Source organism: Oculina patagonica, chromosome 7 (assembly GCF_052425735.1).
Source record: "Oculina patagonica isolate OP01 chromosome 7, crgOcupat, whole genome shotgun sequence".
NCBI classification, from domain to species: Eukaryota; Metazoa; Cnidaria; class Anthozoa; order Scleractinia; family Oculinidae; genus Oculina; species Oculina patagonica.
In genome coordinates this window covers 2,647,817-2,670,528 of record NC_135764.1, presented here as the reverse complement: position 1 = coordinate 2,670,528, position 22,712 = coordinate 2,647,817, and the positions used below count along the sequence as shown (strand labels likewise).

The window sequence follows — 22,712 nt, the reverse complement described above, 5'->3', positions numbered from 1 at the left end:
AAACAGGACACAGGGCTTCACAGAAAACATTTTTAGGACTCCAGTCTCTGCTGCAGCAAAATCGGGCGGCCAAGTAGCAAAACGATGGACAAGTTATTAGGGGAAGGGCCATTAGAAAAGTGATTGGGGAGAGAAGGGGGAAAGGTATTTTCATCCCCAGAGCTGCCTGTTGCTCTTAGCCGTTGGAACCTGGAGCACGAGGAACAAGTGGCTCTGAAGACATTTTGACATGATTTTCAACAAACAGAATATAAAATCTAGCCAATTAAAACACCCATTGTAAAATCCCTCAATACAAAAAAATTTGAAGCGGCTGATTTGATTGGCTAGAATTTGACATTTTTTGTTAAAAAACTAGCCTACGGCCCCGCCTGCTGAGGGTCAGGTTGGCTCTGGGGACAACAATGGGGGTGAGGCGAGAGAAAATTGGGGGCATGAATCTGTATGTCTCGTCTGTCGGCTGTGCGAGATTTCCTTTTGGGTAAACAAGGTATAGCAATCTGCACGGTTTTTTTAATTACAACACATCAGCAAGCTAAAGCCCTATTTACACCAATTACTAATTACATTACGATATTGACCCTAGCTACAATACTATATTCATGTTGATTACAATTCGGTCCTTACACTATCTTTTAAACAATTTAAAATACAACACTTGTATTGCTTACAATACGCAGGGCCGTAACCAGACATTTGCCTAAAACGAGGCAAGATCTTGCTAGGGGGGTTTTGGGTGCATGCCCTTCAGAAAACTTTGAAACCTAGAAGCTCTGAAACTCTTTTTTCAACATTTTTCATAAGGTATCTCTTGAGAAAAATAAATCTTGATCAACGTCAGATTATTTTCCCAACAAAACGTATGTTGTTTTTAATTTTGGGTTAAAATCAAGACGAGGCAAGTGCCTCGTCTTGCCTCTTGCTAGTTACGGCTCTGCTGAATACGGCATTTACATTACTAACAATACTAAGTTTTTTAATTTCTTTATATTTTTAATAATACGTTAAAGAGGCAGTATCACGAAAATCTCTTCGAAAAGTCAAAGTCAAAAGAAATATTCACATTAAAGAAAACTTTAAAATAATGGTCTAGCTTTGTTAAAAATGACTATAACAGTCCACTAAAGTAACAAAAGATGTATTATCATGAGTTATACAGGCATGAGGTTTAAAACGAAATTTGAAAACGTCTGGCAGACGTTTTCAAACTCTGCCCATGTGTCATGGACAAATCGTTAAAAACTAAATACATTTTGCTCTCCCTTGAAATATTCATATGATATCTTCACCTTGGTGTTCTCTTTGCATCTTGTGAATGAGTGAAGCTATTGAGACATAATTTTAGCTTCGTTATGGCGAAAATGCATCAAAATCGCCATAATGATACTGCTCCTTTAAATACATTACATTGTGTAACAGTAACGTAACGTTCTTTTCGCCTATCTAATTAAAAATGTACATTATATTATAAACAGCAATTATATTTCCATTAAAACTAATTGTATATACTGCTTAAATTTTTCCCTCTGGTGTCATCTTGTCTTCGCTTCCCGTTTAAGGATTTCGAAATAAAACAAGACAAAACATCTGATCTCTTCATTACCCTCCCTGCCTCGTCCTCAGGCGCCGGTCGGCCGGACGGCAAAGGCGTTAAGGCGGGAAAACAGGGAGCGCGGGGGTTGATGGTTAGGGAGCGAGCCGTTTTCCTATTTCACGCTGTCCTGCTTCCTCATTCACTGATTTTAAAAGCAAAATTGCTGGCAAATGCCTGACAGGCAGAAGCGAGGCTTTGCAAGCTGGAGTACACGAGGAAAGGTAAAGCAATCGCGTGATCGTACGTCAAATGTTTATAAATGGCTGAAGTGCTGCATCTATAACTGCCCGCCACACATCATAAAATGTATAGATTTATAATGGCGGCCTATTTCAGTTGATTTAGCTTCTCGTTTTCAATCTTAAGTTGCACTTTCGTCTGAAGAATGTTTTACCCAAACTTCTTTCTTGTAAGTGTTTTTTCGGGACACCTTCGTTTATATGAATTTCTTCTAATATTCCTCGCCTCTTCCAATACTTCTTCCCTGAGCCAGCTTAAGCTTTAGAGTAACTAGTTCATGGAAAAATCATAAACACAACACAAGCTTTAGCCTGCGTGGTAGGCAGGAAAAGGGGAAGAAGGAGGGAAAGCCCTGCCCCTGCGATCGCGTTTCGCGCTTCTCGTTTTCTCCTCTCTCTACCATTTGAACGCCTGCAACACAAGCTACACAAGGAGATCCTTTGTCACTACGTCAGCTACTTTCTATTTAAGGATTGATCGATTTAAATTGATTTAAGCTTGTACAAACCCTTTTACGGCAGACCGCAAATTATTTTATTGGACAGGTCACGTGATTTCAGTAAAATGTTTTCTATCTTTCGCAATTTGCACGAAAATTTAACGCTTATTCTTAGATATTTTGAGACATATGTGGTCCATTCCTAGCCACAAAGATTCGTTTCGCTGTTCGATTGATCCCTAAAAGTAGAACTTTACCGACTACTTATCGACACTTCTAGCAATGACTGAAACAATATAGCAAGGTTTGTGATCCAACCAGGACAATTTACAATTTTAGCAACAAAATGTTATAGCACACATACAAAAGTTGGCATTCCTTTTAGCCACTCATACAGACCACAGCTGCCACAAAATAATTTCCAAACTTTTATTGAGTATATTAACGACATAACTTGTTATCCATGCAAGATCCAACATCAGGGTCGAACCCCACCTTATGGCCATCTGTATAATTAAAGCAACTCGCAAATGCAGATAGTCTCTGTGCTTCCTTAAATTGGTGTCCGTATTAGCGGGATTCAATCTCGTCCCCAGGGTCTTCTCGGCGACGAGTTTTCAAAAGCGGTCTTGTCGTGGATATTCTCCGCGCCCAGCCGGCACTGCCCGCCCAGCCGCCATTTTGAAAGCGGAGTAGACCCTGGGAACGAGGTTGAGCGAGGCTTTGATGACAGTATTTTCTACTGAGCACACAGCCACAAACTTGAATCCTAACAACTTGAACATTAACGTACTTGCTTTGAGGTGAATATAGTTATTGGGATTACACAGTCAAAGAATTGTGCAAGTTACACTACGAACATTACGATGTTTCTTTCTTCCAACCGGCGGATGTCCACATTACACCCAATCAGGTCCGAGCTTTTCCAGGCGAATGGTAAGTGCACAATCATAGCACTCTTTTGCTTGCTGCAGGTCACTCAGGTCACTATGTAGGGCGCCTAGATTACTGTAAGTAGTTGCGACAGCAACATGGTCAGGTCCGAGCTTTTCCAGGCGTATGGTAAGTGCATGATCATAGCACTCTTTTGCCTGCTCCAGGTCACCCAGCTTACTGTGTAGAACGCCTAGATTATTGTAAGTAGTTGCGACATCAACATGGTCAGGTCCGAGCTTTTCCAGGCCTATGGTAAGTGCACGATCATAGCACTCTTTTGCTTGCTCCAGGTCACCCAAGTCACTATGTAGAACGCCTAGATTATTGTAAGTAGGTGCGACATCAACATGGTCAGGTCCGAGCTTTTCTAGACGTATGGTAAGTGCACGTTCAAAACACTCTTTTGCCTGCTCCAGGTCATCCAGCTTTCGGTGGAGATTGCCCAGATTATTGTAAGTAGTTGCGACATCAACATGGTCAGGTCCGAGCTTTTCCAGGCCTATGGTAAGTGCACGATCATAGCACTCTTTTGCCTGCTCCAGGTCACCCAGGTCACTATGTAGGGTGCCTAGATTATTGTAAGTAGTTGCGACATCAACATGGTCAGGTCCGAGCTTTTCCAGGCGTACGGTAAGTGCACGATCATAGCACTCTTTTGCCTGCTCCAGGTCATCCAGCTTTCGGTGGAGATTGCCCAGATTATTGTAAGTAGTTGCGACATCAACATGGTCAGGTCCGAGCTTTTCCAGGCCTATGGTAAGTGCACGATCATAGCACTCTTTTGCCTGCTCCAGGTCACCCAGGTCACTATGTAGAACGCCTAGATTATTGTAAGTAGTTGCGACAGCAACATGGTCAGGTCCGAGCTTTTCCAGGCCTATGGTAAGTGCACGATCATAGCACTCTTTTGCCTGCTCCAGGTCACCCAGGTCACTATGTAGGGTGCCTAGATTATTGTAAGTAGTTGCGACATCAACATGGTCAGGTCCGAGCTTTTCCAGGCGTATGGTAAGTGCACGATCATAGCACTCTTTTGCCTGCTCCAGGTCATCCAGCTTTCGGTGGAGATTGCCCCCAGATTATTGTAAGTAGTTGCGACATCAACATGGTCAGGTCCGAGCTTTTCCAGGCCTATGGTAAGTGCACGATCATAGCACTCTTTTGCCTGCTCCAGGTCATCCAGGTCACTATGTAGGGTGCCTAGATTATTGTAAGTAGTTGCGACATCAACATGGTCAGGTCCGAGCTTTTCTAGAAGAATGGTAAGAACACGTTCATAACACTCTTTTGCCTGCTCCAGGTCACCCAGGTCACTATGTAGAATGCCTAGATTATTGTAAGTAGTTGCGACATCAACATGGTCAGGTCCGAGCTTTTTCAGACGAATGGATAGCTCATATTCGAAGTGCTCTCTCGCCTGATGAAACTCACCCAAGTCACGATGGATATCGCCTATGTAAAAGTGGGCGTCCGCCATATCTTCGTCATTATAATCCTCGCTACATTGAACTGATTCTAATGCATGGTCAAAGTACGTCATTGCTGCGTCGAATGCACAGTGTCTTTGACACATTTCGCCAAGTTTTTGGAAGTAACGGGGATAATGCTGAACATTTGTTACACAGCTTTGGGCATCTTGAGAAAGAGCTTGTTTACGAAGCAGATTTTTAATTCGTATTATCAAGGTTTCTAGATGAGAAACAATGTGCTTGCTGTTTACAAAAGAATCTAAGTCGTTCCAATCGACTGATGAGTTATCCTCTATGAACTGGTTGAATGATCTAATGGCTGTATTTACGGATTGAAGTTGTTGACTCATCGGACGATCTTCAATCAACGAATTAATGACATTGTGCACAACCTGATGTACTCGAATGAAGACACCACTCTCCTCTTCTTCAAATAACAACAGTGAGCATCTTTGAATCCTCATACTAATCAGCTCTTTATCTTTAATTTCTTTATCTACGTTGGTGATGTAATTGATCACGATGTCTTGGCGTAACGGTTGTAATGCACACAGAGAGAGGAAGCTGAACGCGTGATCAATGACTTTGTCGGATGAAATCGCCTTTTCTACGGCAAGTGTTATTGCTGCGGTCATCGATTTCTGGTAGCTTGGGTTGGTCTCAGCAAGAATGGTCTCAGTGGTACCTCGTTGGCCTTTGTTAAGCTTCTCTAAGTAGTCGCTCCAGCCAAAATCTGAAGTATTTTTGTTCTGCCGAACCTGTCTGACATAGGTGGCTGCGCTGGCTAAGGCAAGCGGTTGGTGGTCCAACGCCTGCGCAACTTGTTTTTCCATCTCGCTGTCAGTGATACCAGAAAGCATCGCTAATAATTTTCTGGCATCACGAGGATCCATACCTGTACTAACTGAGATGTGTTGAATGGAAGAGCTTGTCAAAGGGATAGACGTCGTGTCTTGTGTTGTTATTAGCAATTGGCCCCTTCCAGACTGCGGCAAATTAACGTGCACACGTGATATGCTTGTAACGTTGTCGACTACCAGTAGCCACGACGTGTAAATCTCGATTTTTGTGCTAATTAACGTCTTCAGGTTGGTGATCTTCTCCTCTGTTGTCAAATCCTTGGAGCTAATGGTATTTGTAACTGCATATTCCGGAGACTTAAGATATCGTGCGAAAGAGATGTACGATTCCAGAAGTGTAGCCGGGCTTTCAGCATTGAGAGTCATTACAAATGACGAAGCAAACGGAATTTTTTGGACTTCATCGTAGAATTGCTTAGCTACGAGGCTGGCCAACTGAGATTTTCCACTTCCTGGATTTCCTGAGATGTACAGGTAACTTAGGCTGTTTTCATTAGCGCTTTTCAGCTGTTTGAGCTGTTTTGTAATTTCAGCCACTTCACAATCGCGTTCGGCGACGTCGTGTGAAGGTTTAGGAGGGAGAATACAAAAAGAGGAAATTTCATTGTGTAACTGATCTTCAAGGACCTGTCGTTGCTCTTCTTTTTCTTGAAGTTTCTTTTCTTTACCTTCAATCTCCTTCCCTTTTTCTTGAAGGTCCTCCTTCTCTTGACTCTGTTTCAGATCATCAACTTTTTTCAAGACACCTCTTAACTCCTCCGTGGGAAAGCTTCTCTGATTACTGATCTGTTGAATTTTTAAGCTAGAAAGTCCGAGTCCTTGAAATGCAGTATGAACTTTACCAATGGCAAGTTGAAAGTCTGGGTCCGAAAGATGGCCTTTTGGCATGTGAGCAAATTCTTCATTACGAAACTTTCTGAGATTATCAACATTGGATTTGACCACTGGATTAAGACTGTGGATACAATCGGAAAAAAGGATGGCGTAAAACAGCATGGTGCAATCCCATTCTGCCCTATCTCCGTTAATCATGGTAGCTAAGAGATGGGCATTTCTTCTCTGGTTCCGGGGAGACTCCCCATTGTAGAAGTCCATTCCATTGCGTGGCTCATCTTTCCATTCTCCTAATGTTGTCTTGAAACGATTGTCCCATTCTTGTTTGAAGATTGTTCGCAGACCCTCGGCTAGTACATCGGTGGTGACGTAACAAATCCGGTTGTAGTTCAGTTGTTCTTCAGAGTATTCCATTGCAGCAGCCATACTCAGCCTTCTATGTTTGACTTCAGTAAATTAAAAAAAGGAAAACTTTCTCATTAGCCAGTTACAAATTTTTTGTGAGTGTTTTCTTAATCAGTCGGGGGAACAAGTTTCAGTTGATGGCGACATCACTTCTCCGAGAAGTCACTGAGCCCGCGGTTTTCGTCCCAGAAGTTGCTAAGCAACATGACGAATTTATACGCGCGACGGCTTTTGGAGTACTCGTTAGCACTCGCGCAAGTTTTTGATTGGATGAAATAATTCGCAAATTCTTTGAGTGCTTCAACGAAGATTTGACAAAACTGGCACTTATTACCCCGACTGTAGTTGCTAGAAAGAGTTTTCTATACTTTATTATTTTAACCTTCCTGTTTATTTTCCAACAATAATTATTACAATTCGACATTTCGACGTATTTTAACTCAACGTCATAGCTAGTGCTAGTGCCATTTTTGGAATGTGAAGTAATGTAACTCATTCGTGAGTCTGTTTGTACGTTAAAACTTGGTTTACATTCTTTGATTAGAAGCATTTTGTAAATGAAGCCCTCAAAATTGTGTTTTGGAGGTCTATGAGCACTGAAATTCATTTCATGTTCCTTCTGATGTGTTCTCCTAGCCTGCAAGCAAGTTCTCTTGACTTCTGGGGCTTTTAAGGTCATCAATCGGATAATTGACTAGCCTGCTTCAGGCGTTCGGTAAGTTGGGGGGGAGCGCAAAAAATGGAATTAGCGTGAAGAACGGCGACACTTTTTCCCTTATTTTTCGCTCTCCGTTTCTCGCGCTGCTCCAAAACTAACCGAACGCCTGGAACAGGCTAGTAATTGACGGTAACGGTAACGATGTTTGTTACGCAATTATCTTTTATTTCTGAATTATTTACTTGAAAACAGTCATCCAGTCATCGGTAACTTCTTTCGACTACCGGGATTCAAATCCCCCGCCCTTGAAGCTCAATAGATTCCATAAAAACAGTCGAAGCACAACAAAAACTACCACCAGGGTAATCTCAGATTATTTTTTGCCCTTTATTTTGGTTGTTCCTCGCAGTGAACTGCAGAAAAACCCTCCAACGTACAACCATTATGTTTTTAAGTGCGCGTTGTCGACAAAATCACCCTCAGACGGGTAGGGGCATTGCGATATTGCCAGTACGCACACAGTACACTGTGGGGAGGAAACCAAGCGACACTGTCCAAGTAGATTTGTCACAATATTTTAAGTGACTATTTATGTACAAAATTACTCTCAATTGAAGGAAACTCGCCAAAATCGCTCAAACCGGTCTGAGGAGGTGGCTTACAACAAAGAATACAAAAGCTTTTCAATTCGTACCTCCTAAAACAAAAACTGTTTCGTTCCCACATAACCTCTCTTCTGGCTGTCAACGTTAGCTTCGGCTGAACCCTCGGCTGCCTGTGCTGAAAGCAACTTTTGTAACTGAATATGAATTGTACCCATGATCAACATTAATTTTAATTTCTCCTAGAACTGTCTTTCGAAATCGATCATGTCACGCAGGCCAAGAGAATACAGGAATTGATCAAAAAAGAGATAATCCAGAAATTTACTGCTATAACTGACATGAGATTTAGCAAAACAAGGCCTTTTGTTATCCATAGCGTCAGTGGATACTTGAATCTTCTTTGAACCTTTGACATTTCGGTATTAATTCCAAAGTCCATAAACAAAGATGAAATTTCTGCCTCAGAAACTTTAACGGAATACTTTTTATTAGAAGCAAGCAGAAAAGCCTTGTTATTGCTAGCTGCACAGGATTATGGCGTTCCAACACCGCCAAAACTCAAACTCTGCCATTTATTTCGTGATAATTTGTGAGCCCAGGAAAGATTGTTGGATGTGAAAAATCATTGTAGTGCTTTGCGTGTCTTGTTCGAAGTTAATACGAACAAAAAAAAAATTGAACTGAGGTCATTGGAGTTGAATTTCTTGTTCTAGAATGTTCTTTTTCCTCGAGAAAGTGCAACTAAAATTAAAAACCTTTTTATTTCAAACTGAAAGCTGTTGTTTAGTCTCCCCACCGCCTCCCCATCCTAGTTTGATACGGCCGTGGAACGAGAGGTTTAAATTAAACTCCAGTGAAATCCAGCCTCGAGCTCGTGAACCGAAGAGGCGAGAGCCGAAAAGAAAAACTCACTTAGGGACTGTAGGTTTTATTTTGTTCTCGTGGATTTGGGAATCGATTTTCCCTGAGTTAAAATCAGAAAAACGGGATGCAAAACATCTCTGGGACCGCTGGACATGTCTGCCACAAACGTCACATGCCATTTCTCTGTATCATTGGAAACGTTACAGTCAACGCGCTTCACGCATGAACGCACAACTTCAAACATTCATAAAATATTTCATTCACCGATTTCATTTTCAGTTAATGAAATCATTCTTCGAAACTTCTATCGAACAATTGTAAATCAAATTGAAAGTATTTAAAAGCCCATGGTAAAATTGAAAATAAGACATCTGACGTTATGGCAATTGATAATTCTTTTTAAATAATTTCGGCTGTGTGCTGTTTTTTTTTTTTTCGCGCGGGAACAAATTACATGTAAATGAGTGACTGTGCCGCATTCCCGGCCGCATTCACGCAGAACTTTTATGCGGTCGTTCGTTTGAATTGTTCTTTTCCAAGCTATTGTGCACTTGAATCGACAAACTAAATCCTGTGCCGCTCTCTTCTTCTACAACACACTTTTGAAAATGCAGTTTCTCCTCTTGGATGGCGCTTACTGGAATTCCCATTCGAACAAACAAAATTTTGAGGCAACAATTCTCCTACTTCGGAGACGATGTCGTGTCTAATTTCTTTGAGCATTTTGCTTAGAAAAGTTGCTGTTCGTTCGACAAACGCAAGAGCGAGGTCATTGCTCTTTATCTTTACTAGAATTTCCGACATTTTCAATTTCTCGGTCGCTTCCGCGCAAAATTTACAAATGAATGATTCGATCATTCGAAACGTGATCTTTATCTTTCAATCTTGCGGTGAAGGCATGTCAATCAAATTGAATCATGAAATGTTCACGTGAATATTGGAACCTTACGTCGCCGAGCGTTCATGCGTGAAGCGCGTTGACTGTAAGTTGACAACCAGGATCGAGAGATCATCGCACCAGACAAGTTCAAAATACATGCAAAAATTCATCAAGGAGAAAGGAACACTGAAGGAATACCATTCAGGAACAAGAATCATGACTGGGGAAATAAACAAAATGTTTGCCGAAGGCTGAAAACAGCATCATCCAAAACAGAATAATTCTCAGGTACCCGGCCATATGCTTATCAGCCACATCTTGAGCGCATTTCAGATTTCCTTCTTTGTGGTAAGGGACCTTGGTGGCGGCACATTGCGACACAACAAAGACCGAGACGGGTAAATGTTTCGGAAAACAGTTAATATAGGAGGCAACACCAATCGCTTCTAAAGTACTTAAATGTACTTTAAATTAAAAATGTATAAAAACTTATGCTTTTCTTTGATGAAATACATTTTACGCATTGCGTACGCCTGGGTCAATACACTGTCAATAGTTAGATTTTTGCGACTCTGTCCTGCAAATTCTGTTTAGTTTGCTTGAAAATCCTGCAACAGAAAACAGCAATCAATGTAAATTATACTCACTGTTTCGAAATCTTCAGGAAGAATCACTCAGCAAGGTAGCAAACGTTATAACGACTCCTTTGCAAGAACAACAAGCAGGAATTCGAATCACTCCCATACAGCCCGTGTTTATCACGTGATGTGTGGCTATTTTGAAATCATTACAAATGACAGCTGATCTGCGTTGACCCGTTAAACTCTTTTAAACAATCCAAAGGTGTTTAATTCTTGTAAACAATTTTATTTAAGGGTTTTACGCGGCGTCATCATGTTTAGTCTTTGCTCATGATTTGCTGGCTGTGTTGTGAATGCTGTGTCATGAGGTTTTGCGTAACTCAAGTGAGCGTGACTCAAGTTTGCGTGATAGAAAAAACTCACGCGATGCCTGGGCACTTTCTTTTCAAAGCTAGTCTGACTGCATCCGTGAGGAAATAGGAGACCACTGCACGCAGGCTATTTAAATCCCAGAGCCAAAAAAATTACCCAAGTAATTTCGCGGGTATTGCGGCTTTTGCGGTTATGCGCGACCTTATCTTGCCATCCTATAATAACAGAGCATCGCCAAGCCCATTGCCAGCCATCCTCGTACCCAGGGTCTTCGTTCCCTTTGACCCGCGGTCAGGAAACGTTCTTCAAGCCTGCGCAGAAGGGACGAAGACTCGAGGTACGAGAATGATTGCCAGCTAGCTACAACTATCTATATGAGTACGCGATTTAGGAATAATAGCCTCCCTCTTTCTTTCCCTCTCTTTTCTGCCCTTCTCCTGAAAATGCAGTAAACATAAGCGAGTCCCATGGGGGAAAGCTTCAATTGTAAAACAGAAAAACACAAAACTCTAGTTAGCAGAATTTGCTCATTTATTTCAATGTATGTCTACTAATTCACAAGTTGTCTGATTCCATCGTCTATTCAAGCATTCCGTCACAAAGAAGCGTTGCGTGACGATCAAATAACGATTGCGAAGGGAACCATGGTCTACGACTGATGTACACGAATTTTCATATCGATTTTTCTCTTGGGAACCTCTAGTAAATTTATTCTGTGCCTTGACAAGTCGTTTTTTTTTTTTACTGTGTAAGTTTTGTTACTTTCCGCTGTTCAACAGCACGACGAACTATCTAAATAGAAAAGAAACACTGTTTAACAGTCTTAATAGTGAAACTCATAAAGGGCCGTTCGTTTGATTCTAGTCAGCTCCTGTCACGGACTCTAGCACTGAAGGAAGTGTCTCGAAGTAATTCTGTGAAGAAAATAGAAAGAAACAGGGATTTGTCAGCTCCGCAACCTTCTATGACAAGAATTCAGCATAAGAGTAGCTTCTTCTAAGCTCGTAACTCGGCTTGACAGTGAAGGAGTTTGAAGTTTTTACCTTGAAAAGTTGAGTCTCTTGGTGAATGATAGAAGAGCAGCACATCTCACGGATGGAGTGCATAGCGAGCTGGGGGCCGCCGATATCTGAAAACAGAATAAACAAAAAAGAATATCAACATACCACCCTTGTTTCTTCAGTTCTAGTATTAAATGATAATTTAAGGGAATCCGGCGAAATTCATCGAGTGCACAAAGTCTCTGAACTTGATCACGAGTTTCCTTTTAGATGACATGGACATCAGTTGTTATTACGCTTCAACGTGAGTAACAATAAAAATTGAAAAAAAGACGTGAAAAAATACCGTCGGTAAGGAGGGTTAACGAGAAAGCTTTATCAGGTCCTCTCTCGAGGAAACAAGGCAATTTTACGCTTTTAAAGGTATTCATCGATTACATTTACTTATTATTGTTTCTAGTTTGTGAAAATGCGTTACCATACAAAATTACAGCGCTCATACATTACAAAGTCTACTTTTTTATGTACCCCAATTGATGTGTGATTTTTATAAGCCCACCTCTACTGGAGCTATGCGAAGGAAAACGTTTACTTAACCACGCACAACATAAACAAAATTACATACCTAGAGTTAAAAGACCAAGCTTGGCAGACAGTATTGGTCCAATAGTCGATCCGCAAGGTGAATCATTACGTACACAAAACTCCTGAAATATAGGAATACTACAAAACATAAACAAACAAACAAACAAATGAATAAACACAAATAATAAAAAAGAGAAAATAACGTTGGTTCACACGACAGCGCAGCGAAAACGATCAATTAAATGCATGCGTAAATTAAACGCACGCTTTCTCCTCTCCTGCGCGAGTGTTTTCTGTCTCTCCTCTCCTAGACAAGGACGTTTCCCCTTATTTACACACGCCCGTTTTTCCTTGTCTGTATACACACGCCTCATTCCTTTCGCAACACATGCCTCACTTCTCTCCAACATTCGCGACACAAGAAAACCTCCGACAACATACGCGCGTCATTTCTCCTACACGCGCGAATCTCTCCTCTCCTACACTGGCGCGTCACCTCTGTCCACGCGCGCGTCACCTCTGTCCACGCCACTACTACTTCACTGTACGCGCGCAAACTATCTATAAACCAAGTTAGTTATCAAACCTAGTTCTACCTGTATTGGCACGTCGCCCTTCTCTGCAATCAGCCTTACTACACTTGAAGACACTGCTGTTGTGGCATATCGTTGATTGCTGTTAATCTTTATTACTGGACCCTGTCAGGAATTGAGAATCAATCATTAAGAACGTACAACATTGGTCCTTTACAAGTACAATCAAATGGGACAGAACTGAGAGTCCGTATTTAAAAGATTTATGAATACTGGTTCCTATTGGACCAAGGCAACTGTACACAATATAGAGGTGTCCGTATTATGGAGGTGTCGGTAAGGACAGGTTAGACAGTATCATATCAATAAAAAAGAAATCTTCCATTTCCTGCAAAACACTTCTTCAACCTTGCGTACGCGCTTGCCTAAATCCCCCGCGGTTTCGTAAATTGTATATTGCTCGTGGGCCCTCGACGAACTTAGAGACGTGTAACAAAGCGGGGTCTCTGAACTGGTGTTACACGTTCAATAAGCAAGCTTTCAGTTGTTAAGTTGTCCCGGCCCATCTAGTTCCATTCTGTTTTCAAATGTGTCAAATACCGTATTTATTCGATTAAGCGCCCAACCTCGAATAAGCGCCCACCTCGAATAAGCGCCCACCCTGAAGGTAGGAAAAGTTAATAAGCGCCCAGCCTCGAATAAGCGCCCACCCCCACCCCCTAAAAAATTGACGTGCACGAGAGGAGTAAAATGAGAGGTGTGAAATTGACTAAGTACTACCAAAAGACTACCCCGGAGACCAAGCTTTCTCAATAATTTACAGAAACTTTCAAGGATCAGTAAAAATTTGGCTTTTGGACATCTTCATGTTCTGTTATAATTTACTTTTTTCTTGCAAAATAAGCGTACTGCTCGCTAAAAATTGTGAAAATTTAATAAGCGCCCAGCCTCCAATTAGCGCCCACCTCGAATAAGCGCCCACTCTCAAGGTCCAAAAATTTAATAAGCGCCCAGGGCGCTTAAACGAATAAATACGGTAAGTCACCTTGTGGAGAGCGGGTTTATGATTTTCTTCATGTTTATCCCTGAAGATGAAAAAAATAAAAAAATAAAAAATAATACTTAAAATAGCTTAGAAAAACAAACAAATAAACAAAAAAGATTTTTTTGTGTGTTCATTAAGTTTTCCCAAAAATGGTGATTTCAAGCACCCAATAGTTTGCGAACAATCATTTTTCACAACTGAATACTGATCAGCATGCTCAGATGTTTACATGATTGTACAGTAGTTCCTTTCAAGGGCAACGTACACACCATCGTGGTCTAGCAGGTCTAGGGACAAAGTCGATGGCTAGGGAACTAATCGGGTGTGCGGATATTCAGTGTACATGTACAATTTGCAATCTTCATTGACACACATATATAAGAAAAGCTGTTGCAAGTTCAGGAGAACAGTGTACATACGAATAGCTTGGATGAACTGCATGGGCCTGGTCTGCACTGAGAAGAAATGATTTGGGAATTGCTTCTTCAAAACTAGTCGAGGTCCCACCTTCATTGTGGAAAACAATTAACATTCACATTATTAATACTTGACTCAAAAAAACCCCGGAGAAAAAACCCTCAAAGCAAGGACGAGAACCAACAACAAACTCAACCCAAATGTAGCCTGTTCCAGGCTCTTGGTACTGAGTTGGGGACTGGAACAGGCTAACCCACATGTGACACTGAGCCTGGTATTTGAACCTGGGTCACATTGTGGGAGGCAAGTACACTCGCCACTGCACCATCCCTGCTTTCATTTGAAGCACAATCCAAACTTGATGTTACTGACCTACTGACAAGCGGCGTAAGACATGCTCTGTTAGCATGGAGCCTGCACCTTGTGCACTCACTGAACCAACCTGTTGTGAAGACAGTTTACTCAAGGTCAGCTTTCTTTGTAAAGAAGCTGTTACCTTCTAATAGAAGAAACCTTGTGATATTCTATAATAAAATTGAACGCTAAAAAATAAGAACGACGTTTCGACCGTTCGACGGTCATTTTCAAGTTAGGTGTTTGAATAAAATTACATGTGTAAATATAGTAAAAGCGCTAAAATATGTACATACAAACAATAGACAATAAGAATAAAAAGGCTAAAAAAGGCTAAAATATAACTTTGTGCGAATGGCATGCATAGTTGTAAAAGATATAATTAAAAACGTAAAGCAAGCGAATAAGACGACGAGAATAAGAACATTAAAATACCAAAAAATATCTAAACAAATAATTTCACGCGGAGCGAGTCACTCTGTTTGTTAAGTTTCGGTTTCAGAAGTCTAATAAAAAGCATTTCAAAAATCAAACAGTCAAGCTTGCTTTGGCACTTCCTTGTGATATTCATTGACTAATTTAAAGTGTGTTTAGTATAAAGCAGAGGGTGACTAGAGGTGGAACACACAATCTGATTTGCTACAGAGGCCCTTAAACTATCTATCACTGGCAGTACCAAAAACAAACAAAAATAGATAGACACATGTTATTTAAACAATACCTCCTCATTGTCATACAAAGCTATAACACGAATGTTAGGATCTGATGCCAAAGATGGACCTTCCAGAGACTGAACAAGACCCTATAAGTAAAAATAATAAAATTTCTATCAAGTGGATTTTACTGGTGAAATAAAGCATGAAGGGCAACCCCCAAAAAATTGTCAACCATAACTTAATATATTTACATGTTTGGATTATTAGCCAATCAGCAGGACCAGCTGTCAGTGTGTTAAATCTCACCATATTATGAGACTATAGTAAAAATGTAAGTTGAAAACTTAAGTCTGACATGCTCACTGGACAATTTCTACTTGCCCAAAAGGACTGAGGCTCAAATGGATAAGGGGGCAAGTGCTAAATTTGATCCCTTTGGCATGTACATTGTACCTTGTACACTGTTGGGACGATCTGATAAAATGTGGCAGGGGGGGGGGGAGAAAACCTGTGATGGACTACCTCACATCCTGCATCAGCAACTAATCTTTACAATCAATTCTTGCTTTAGATATCACAGTTGAGTAGAGGTCTGATAAGCTGCACGGCACACGTAATAACCTAGAATGTACACTCTACCTCAAGAGCACAGAAACAGCTGACTTGATTGTCCAGTCGAGGCGAGAAAATAAACTCTTCCAGTGCACCTCCCAAGGTCTACAAAAATACAAAACATGCAGCAAGGAAAATGATTATGGAAAGAAAAATTTTTATTTATTTTTGTGTAAATCTTGTAACCTTTTGCAAATAAAATATTTATTTTTTTGTACATTTTGTAACCAAGGCCCTATTCTCCCAGAGGAGACTTTCAGATGACATTTTGTAACCAAGGCCCTTTTTCATGAGTTTCTCCTTCCCTTCCAGTGTACTGGAAAAAGATACTGTCAAATTCCCGATTCCCTCTATGGTGCACGCCTGCAGGGAACCATGGTAATTGTATTCATCAAACCATGTGCAAGACTTAGCAACAATGAATACAACTACCGTGATTCCCTGCAGGCACGCGCCATAGGGGGAATCGTTCATTATCGGGCAACTATATAACAAAGTGCTAGGGATAATGACGGTTGTATGCCAGACTAGAATCCCATCTGGCTGGAGGGGGGGATATTCATTTCAAGTTACAGTTCATTCTACAAAACTGGAAGAACTACTAAGCTCAATCATTAAACACCAATGGCTACATCTTCTATACAAAATATCAAGGGGCATTGTCTCGATTTGACTATAATTTCTACTCATTGTAAACGGTAAGACTCGAGTAATCAACACATCTGTCTATAAACATTGTACATGTACTTACGGCAGGTTGGGTGTCTGCCAGGTGCAGATCAAAGTCCAAGATGTTTTGTTTCTCACAGCTGATCTCCTCTGTTAATAATTTCATCAACACCGACTGGTGACAGTCACTCTAAAGGCATAAAGAAATACCCTTCAATCTCCAAGTGATATCTTAATGATGAATGAATGCTTCAAACTTGCTCTTGTGAGGATGAGCCCTTCCCCCCCCCCACAAAGTTGAGCTTTTCAGTCCCTGCCCCCCCCCCCTCTCCCATTGAAAATTATGCTCTAGCTGTTATGCTTACATGTTGGACAGTCATTTTCAATACATTACATTTATTGCAGGTCGTTTGGAAGATTGCATTCAGCTGGCCAGGTAGCTAAATTTTAGAAGCTGTTTTTTTTAGCATTAGCTTTTTGTCAGAGCTGCAGAAAGAACTGTTATCCTTTTACTGCTTTGTTGTAGGGTTAACACATGAAACAGTTTCTTACCTATTATCTTTGTTTGGCTGAAAGTTATTTTTAACATGTGAAGCAAAACAAGACTCACCCTACATTTGGTTTCCTTTGATTTCTTGTCACTGCTATCCTCAGCTGCTGTTGATTTATTTACCAACTCTTCATACACACAAGTTGATAAGATGGGAGCACTGACAAGCAAATAATGTACAAAAGATAATGATATACACAAGCAAAAATCTGAGATTAAAATCTAGCTTGGGCTTTGCAGATCTCTGCACTAAAATCTGTTGTTAACCCCATCCCCACCTCCCACTAAAATTACAATAAAATAACGCTGTATATTAACTCCAAAAAAATTAATATAAATGTACATGATAAGGAGAATGGTGAAAATAAAATTTATTTTATTTAATGAAGAAGCGTTCTCAAGTTGAATACTCGGAAGGTAAATATGTTGTGAGAATTAATTCCCCTCATATGAAAGATTGCAGTCCGATTCTGGGGTAATTTCAGTAGTATGTTTCCTGAGGAGAAGGGGTAACCCTTTTTATACTCCAACTCGTAAAATTCCTACCCTTTTATATACCTCCACCCTGAAAAAGGTACCCCCTCTTGAATAGAGCCTCCCCATATGGCACCGTCTATAAGGAGTATTACCGGTACCTGGGTACATCTGCACTACATGTGTACATAGGGTAGCCTGGATAATTTAAATTAACATGCTACTAATTTCTACACAGATTGATGATGTCATATATAATTTTGGTCAGACTGGAACTCACATGTGGGTTTCTTTATTTGGTGAAAACTTGTCATTAATGTCACGCTGCAGATGGATGGCCAAGTGTGGCACTCGCATGATTGGTCGGTTGACATGAACCAGGTGGTGCTCCAGTTTGTCACCTTTCTGTTAAATTAAACCAAGAAAAAAGAAACTATCAGTTATTAATAATTTATATTATTAATAACTGATAGTTTAATAATTTATATTGTGGCATGGATACCAAACAGTGGATGTTGATACCAAGACACTCTGGAAATGGCAGGGGTATTTTGCAGAAGGCAGAACGCAGAATGCAGAATGATAGAATGGCGGAATGACGTAACGGCAATAGTAAAATGCCCTTACCAACAAATAAAAGCTAACCGCAAGAAAACCCGAAGTGAATGTTAACTTCAAGAAAACGGAAATGAAAGCAAATCACTGACCATCATTCTGTGTTCTGTGTTCTGCAAAATACCCCAGGCCTGCAGCTCTGGAAATGCCATTATTAGGAGCTCACTGGCTCTCTTTTGTTATTTAAACATCTCAGCAACTGTAACAAACATAATCACGGTGTATAATACCTTGATCATAACTCTGCCTGCAAATGTTAAATCCCTGTCAAACCATGTTGCCCAGATTCCTCCTCCGTAACATTCCACGCCAACCTGCTGGTAGCCATTGCTGTTCTTCTTTGAATTGGGTTTCACCTTTCACAGATCAAACAGCAAATAAATTTCAACAACTTTAAGACAAATTACATTCTAATTGTAACAATGTGTAGCTTAAAAACATATTTTGTTTGGGATGTGGTAACTCAATCACTGTTTGTGTAGTTAACACAGCCTGTCATCTAACAAGTTCTGAGCACTGATTTTTTTTCAAAATTACGTGCAATGTTGCTGATATTTTAAAATACAAGCAGGTTTCCTATTTCTCAGAAAAAATTCACATCATCCTAAAACAAAGCATTGTAATAAGACAGGTGCTTCCATATCACCTGCTTTTTTTGTGAAAAAGAAACCAAAGGTAAAAAAAAACTTTTCTAAAGCAAAGGCAAAGTAATTTTATTAAAAGTAAACATGGTAAAAAGTTTCTTCAGCTAACTGACTAATTTTATTAGTATTTAACAAAATGCTATACAACATAAAATATTATAGGACCAATACTTTTTATGCAGTAACATCACTACATATATCTGTATCTACAAAACAAAATTTTATGTCAAAAAATTAAAAGTTAATAATCTACTACACAGATTAATTAAAATATGATACTGTAGTGGTTCATGTACATGTACATGTACCTACAGGTATGTATTGTTAAGTGATCTCTGTGTGCTTCATTTATAATAAGTAACATGCACACGTGCATCTCATAGCATACCTTGAGACATGGACTGTCTGTGTGTGCACCAATAATACTGAAGCCATTACCAGGGGTATACTTTCCACCAACGGCAAATGCAATGATTGTTGATTGGTTTCTGGTCACAAAATACTGAAGATGTAGAGAAAAAAAAATCAAGAAAACATGCACGCTGTGAAGTTGAAATAGAAGTGAACCAGAATATATATGGCATTATTTTGCATTATTTGTTGAAAGTATTATAATATTATAAAACCAATTTTGCGCAAAAAAATTGAAATTCGCAACTGGCTGGTGGCAGGGGACAGACCCTGATTGTGCTGTTAATAAAAGCAGAAATCTTACTTCACACCTTATCAGAAGGTTTAATATTCCAGTGATCTCTTTCTTTAAGCTCCTTGAATCCTGCTAAAGTCAGCACCTTTTTGCACTCGTTCACAACTGAAACAAAATAATGTGAACACAAATGAAAAATGTCTCATCTAGACATCAGGGACAAGTAGTTTCTTTTGATGGGCAAGGAACTTTTCATGAACACTTGCTTGATCTGCAAGGACCCAGTGGAGACAAGTCATGTTATGACTACATTATGATTTTAAAGCAAAAACGTCAACTAAGGTTAGCAAGCACAGTGTAACTGCCCTCAGCAAGCCAAATAAGGGTTGCTTGCCCAAATGCCTAGCTGGAACTAAGGTTTTCCTCAGGCCCTGACTTGTAGGGCACATTGTAGAAGAGATTATCTTAGCAGTATGCTCATGATCTGTTTCACATCATTGATAAAAAGACTATGTACAGATCAATATATACAGTACCATGATATGGAGAAGGCCCATTGTTTACAAAATCAACAAACTTCCTTGCAGCTGATTTTACTACTTCAAGAGAGGAAACCTGCAATTAAACGACACAAATACATGTGCATGACACTCATAACCACCACAAGAATCAACCCGGGATCAACTTAAATTTTACTGCTGTTGTAAGCAGGCACCCGGCACTTTTAATTAATAGTAAATAAGCGACCTCCCATAATTAAAACAGTTGAACATGGTCACAAGATTTTGTTTAGGAGAAGCACATTGTTTAACATGTAGGAGCAAGGGACAGGGATGCTTACCCAGGAATAAATGGGTGGAAACTCTACTGGAGAGAGGAGTTTCCAGTGACTTTCCTTAGGGTGGGTATCGATTTTCCCTGATACCACACAATGCTAGAATGACGCAAGCAGTTCAGAAGGAAGATAAACCACGAATGATCTCAGTGCATTCAGATGGCACATAGTGGGGCCTTACTGGAAAACAGAAGCTCTTATTATCAAACACACATTTGAAGGTAGGTATAAATAAGAAAGGGGTGCTTATTGGACGGAGGGTACCAAATAAAATCATCACTGTTTCAAGTCAATTTATAAGAATGCATTTATCAGTGTAAATCCCATGGGGATTAGATAGATTATTATTAGGAGTCAGGGGGTGTGGAGGGGAGTGCAAGCAAGAGGCTGGGGATGTCTGGGATGATCCCCAAGTCAATCACTTGATTGTGAGAAGCAGCCCTGGAGTGGAGAAATTTGACTTTGACCGAATAAGGCCTGGTACCAAACTTCAGACATAGTTACTTAGCCTCTTCTCGCAACTCAAAGGAAAGGTAAGTTTTCATCATTTTGGTTTTATGGCCATTTTATCTGACACTTCAAACTGCCATCTGGACAGAAACCAAACTTTTTTTGAGTTAGTTTTTTCTTCTAGGAATGTTTATGGGTTACTGAACTTCTGATCTGTTAACAGATATCTGTGTTATAAGTAGATTTAAGATGTTTTGCCTAAGTGTGGGGCTTTTTTGATTGAAATTTGTCAAATCTCCACCCCTGGCCCTTGCCCACCCTCCCCCCTCCCTGTGGGATTTACACTCATAGGTGCATAAACCGATGAAGTCCTGTGACTGTGTCTGTATTTTGCCATGTACGTAATTGTGAAACGAGAAAGACCCTTTTTTCAAACTTGTTTTGGCTGATTTGGGGGAGAAATTTTTAAATATTTGATACATTTTTGTGGATGAATTGGCGGAGCTCTGTTTTCTGTTCCATTTTGGAGGTTGAGAAGAGGTATTATGATGCAACATTTTTCAGAGATTCCAACCCCACTCGATTTGATCGGGAGTCTCCCGATTTGATGCGTTGCCTCCCGCACTCCCGATTTTTACAGGACGTAACAAGTCGATAATTTCGATAGTCGATAAAATTCGATCGGTGTCGATCGAATTCAATACTAATCAATCGACAGATATCGGAAATCGATAAAAGTCAATCACACAATTTCTTGTGATTATCGACTTTGATCGATTTAAATCAATTTTGATCGACTGCGATCGACAAGTATCGGAAATACAAAAAACTGTGGCAAGACTACAGTTGCCGCGCACATCCTAATGAAGCAGGATTGGTTATGCCAAGACTTTATTTTACCGTTTTAACACTGTAATTGGAAGCACGAATAAACCTGAAAAAACAAAAAGAAACTTACCCTTTTCTTTATTAAACTTAATTGCTATACGGACGGAATAATACACTTCCATATAAAATTTGTTCGAGCTGTTACTGGTTTCGATAGTGCTCGATATTTGTCGATAATCGTCAATCGACAAGTTTAATTTGTCGATAAAAGTCGATAATCAGTTGAAAATCTTGTGATTATCGACTTTTATCGATAAATTAAACTTGTCGATTGACGATTATCGACAAATATCGAGCACTATCGACTTATCGACTACGTTTCCGATGATCGACTTTGATCGACTTGTTACGTCCTGATTTTTATCAGATTCTCCCGATTTATCATGAAATTCTGAAAACAAGAGAAAAATTGCTTATTTATCTTTAGTACTTTTTTGCAATCTGATCGAGTGTAACAAAAGTAAAGAAAAACAACAAAAGTTTTTGTGAAAAGAATAAAGACCTTATAGAAAAACTCCTGAAAGAAATGATGTCAAAATGCCGGAAATGTCACTTGAGAGAACCTAAATGTGCAAAAATTTCCCGGTGGAACATGCCCCCAGACCGCTCTCACCTTTAGCGCTAAAAATACTCGCTAATTTCCTTCAAAAAGGGTTGGAATCTCTGATTTTTGGTCTCCTGGATTTCGACTATTTTTTTAGGTTGGTATCTCTGCATTGAAACAATTGAAACAATTTAACTTAAGATTTATTTTCCGCTGCCGGTAACTCGAGACCAATCGAAGCGCGCATCGAATTTCAAGCAATATTCTTCTGCTATCCAACGTCAAAACGTATTCTTTTTCAGTACTAAGCCTTAAGATGAGTGTTTGCTACTCAAACATTAAAATAAGACTATCGATTGAGGATTCGATTGAAAGTGCGATGGAGAAAAAAACACTTACCTGAGCGGCCATTTTGATTTCTCAGCTATGTAACCTTGCCTCTAGAATCCAATCCCTC

The 22,712-nt window shown here is 40.0% G+C and overlaps 1 protein-coding gene, 1 long non-coding RNA gene and 1 pseudogene across 4 annotated transcripts; 1 reads left to right on the top strand and 2 right to left on the bottom strand.

Annotated features, from left to right (window-relative positions):
• Nucleotides 1–491: 491 nt before the first annotated feature.
• On the bottom strand, nt 492–7,963 carry LOC144660787 (uncharacterized; annotated as a pseudogene). Its single transcript, XR_013572160.1, has 2 exons — nt 7,118–7,963; nt 492–6,883 (listed from the first exon to the last, which is right to left on the bottom strand). The product of XR_013572160.1 is annotated as an uncharacterized LOC144660787 (transcript).
• Nucleotides 7,964–8,885: 922 nt separating this feature from the next.
• On the top strand, nt 8,886–10,276 carry LOC144660786 (uncharacterized). Its single transcript, XR_013572159.1, has 2 exons — nt 8,886–9,109; nt 9,893–10,276. It is a non-coding gene; the product is annotated as an uncharacterized LOC144660786 (long non-coding RNA).
• Nucleotides 10,277–11,245: 969 nt separating this feature from the next.
• Nucleotides 11,246–22,688, bottom strand: LOC144659633 (aspartyl aminopeptidase-like). 2 transcript variants are annotated; one of them, XM_078520108.1, is made up of 17 exons: nt 22,655–22,688; nt 20,075–20,153; nt 19,615–19,703; nt 19,281–19,394; nt 18,479–18,604; nt 17,914–18,038; nt 17,220–17,319; nt 16,692–16,799; nt 15,968–16,045; nt 15,394–15,474; nt 14,691–14,760; nt 14,321–14,408; nt 13,902–13,941; nt 12,920–13,021; nt 12,364–12,445; nt 11,781–11,866; nt 11,246–11,651 (listed from the first exon to the last, which is right to left on the bottom strand). In XM_078520108.1, the coding sequence occupies exons 1-17, from the start codon at nt 22,664–22,666 to the stop codon at nt 11,598–11,600; spliced, it is 1,434 nt and encodes a 477-aa protein (XP_078376234.1). In that variant the 5' UTR covers nt 22,667–22,688; the 3' UTR covers nt 11,246–11,597. The 2 variants fall into 2 exon arrangements, with proteins under 2 accessions (XP_078376234.1, XP_078376235.1); XM_078520109.1 differs by lacking the exons at nt 11,246–11,651; nt 11,781–11,866; nt 12,364–12,445; nt 12,920–13,021 and adding an exon at nt 13,030–13,455 and having other exon boundaries at nt 13,896–13,941.
• Nucleotides 22,689–22,712: the final 24 nt, after the last annotated feature.

Bases quoted from the DNA above. Each gene is read 5' to 3' on its own strand.
- LOC144659633 (XM_078520108.1), bottom strand. The intron at 13,942-14,320 runs GTATGTACACTG...TTTCATCTTCAG, and splicing joins GCAGTTCATCCAAGCTATTC to GGATAAACATGAAGAAAATC. The intron at 12,446-12,919 runs GTAGAACTAGGT...CCTATATTTCAG, and splicing joins AGGGCGACGTGCCAATACAG to GAGTTTTGTGTACGTAATGA.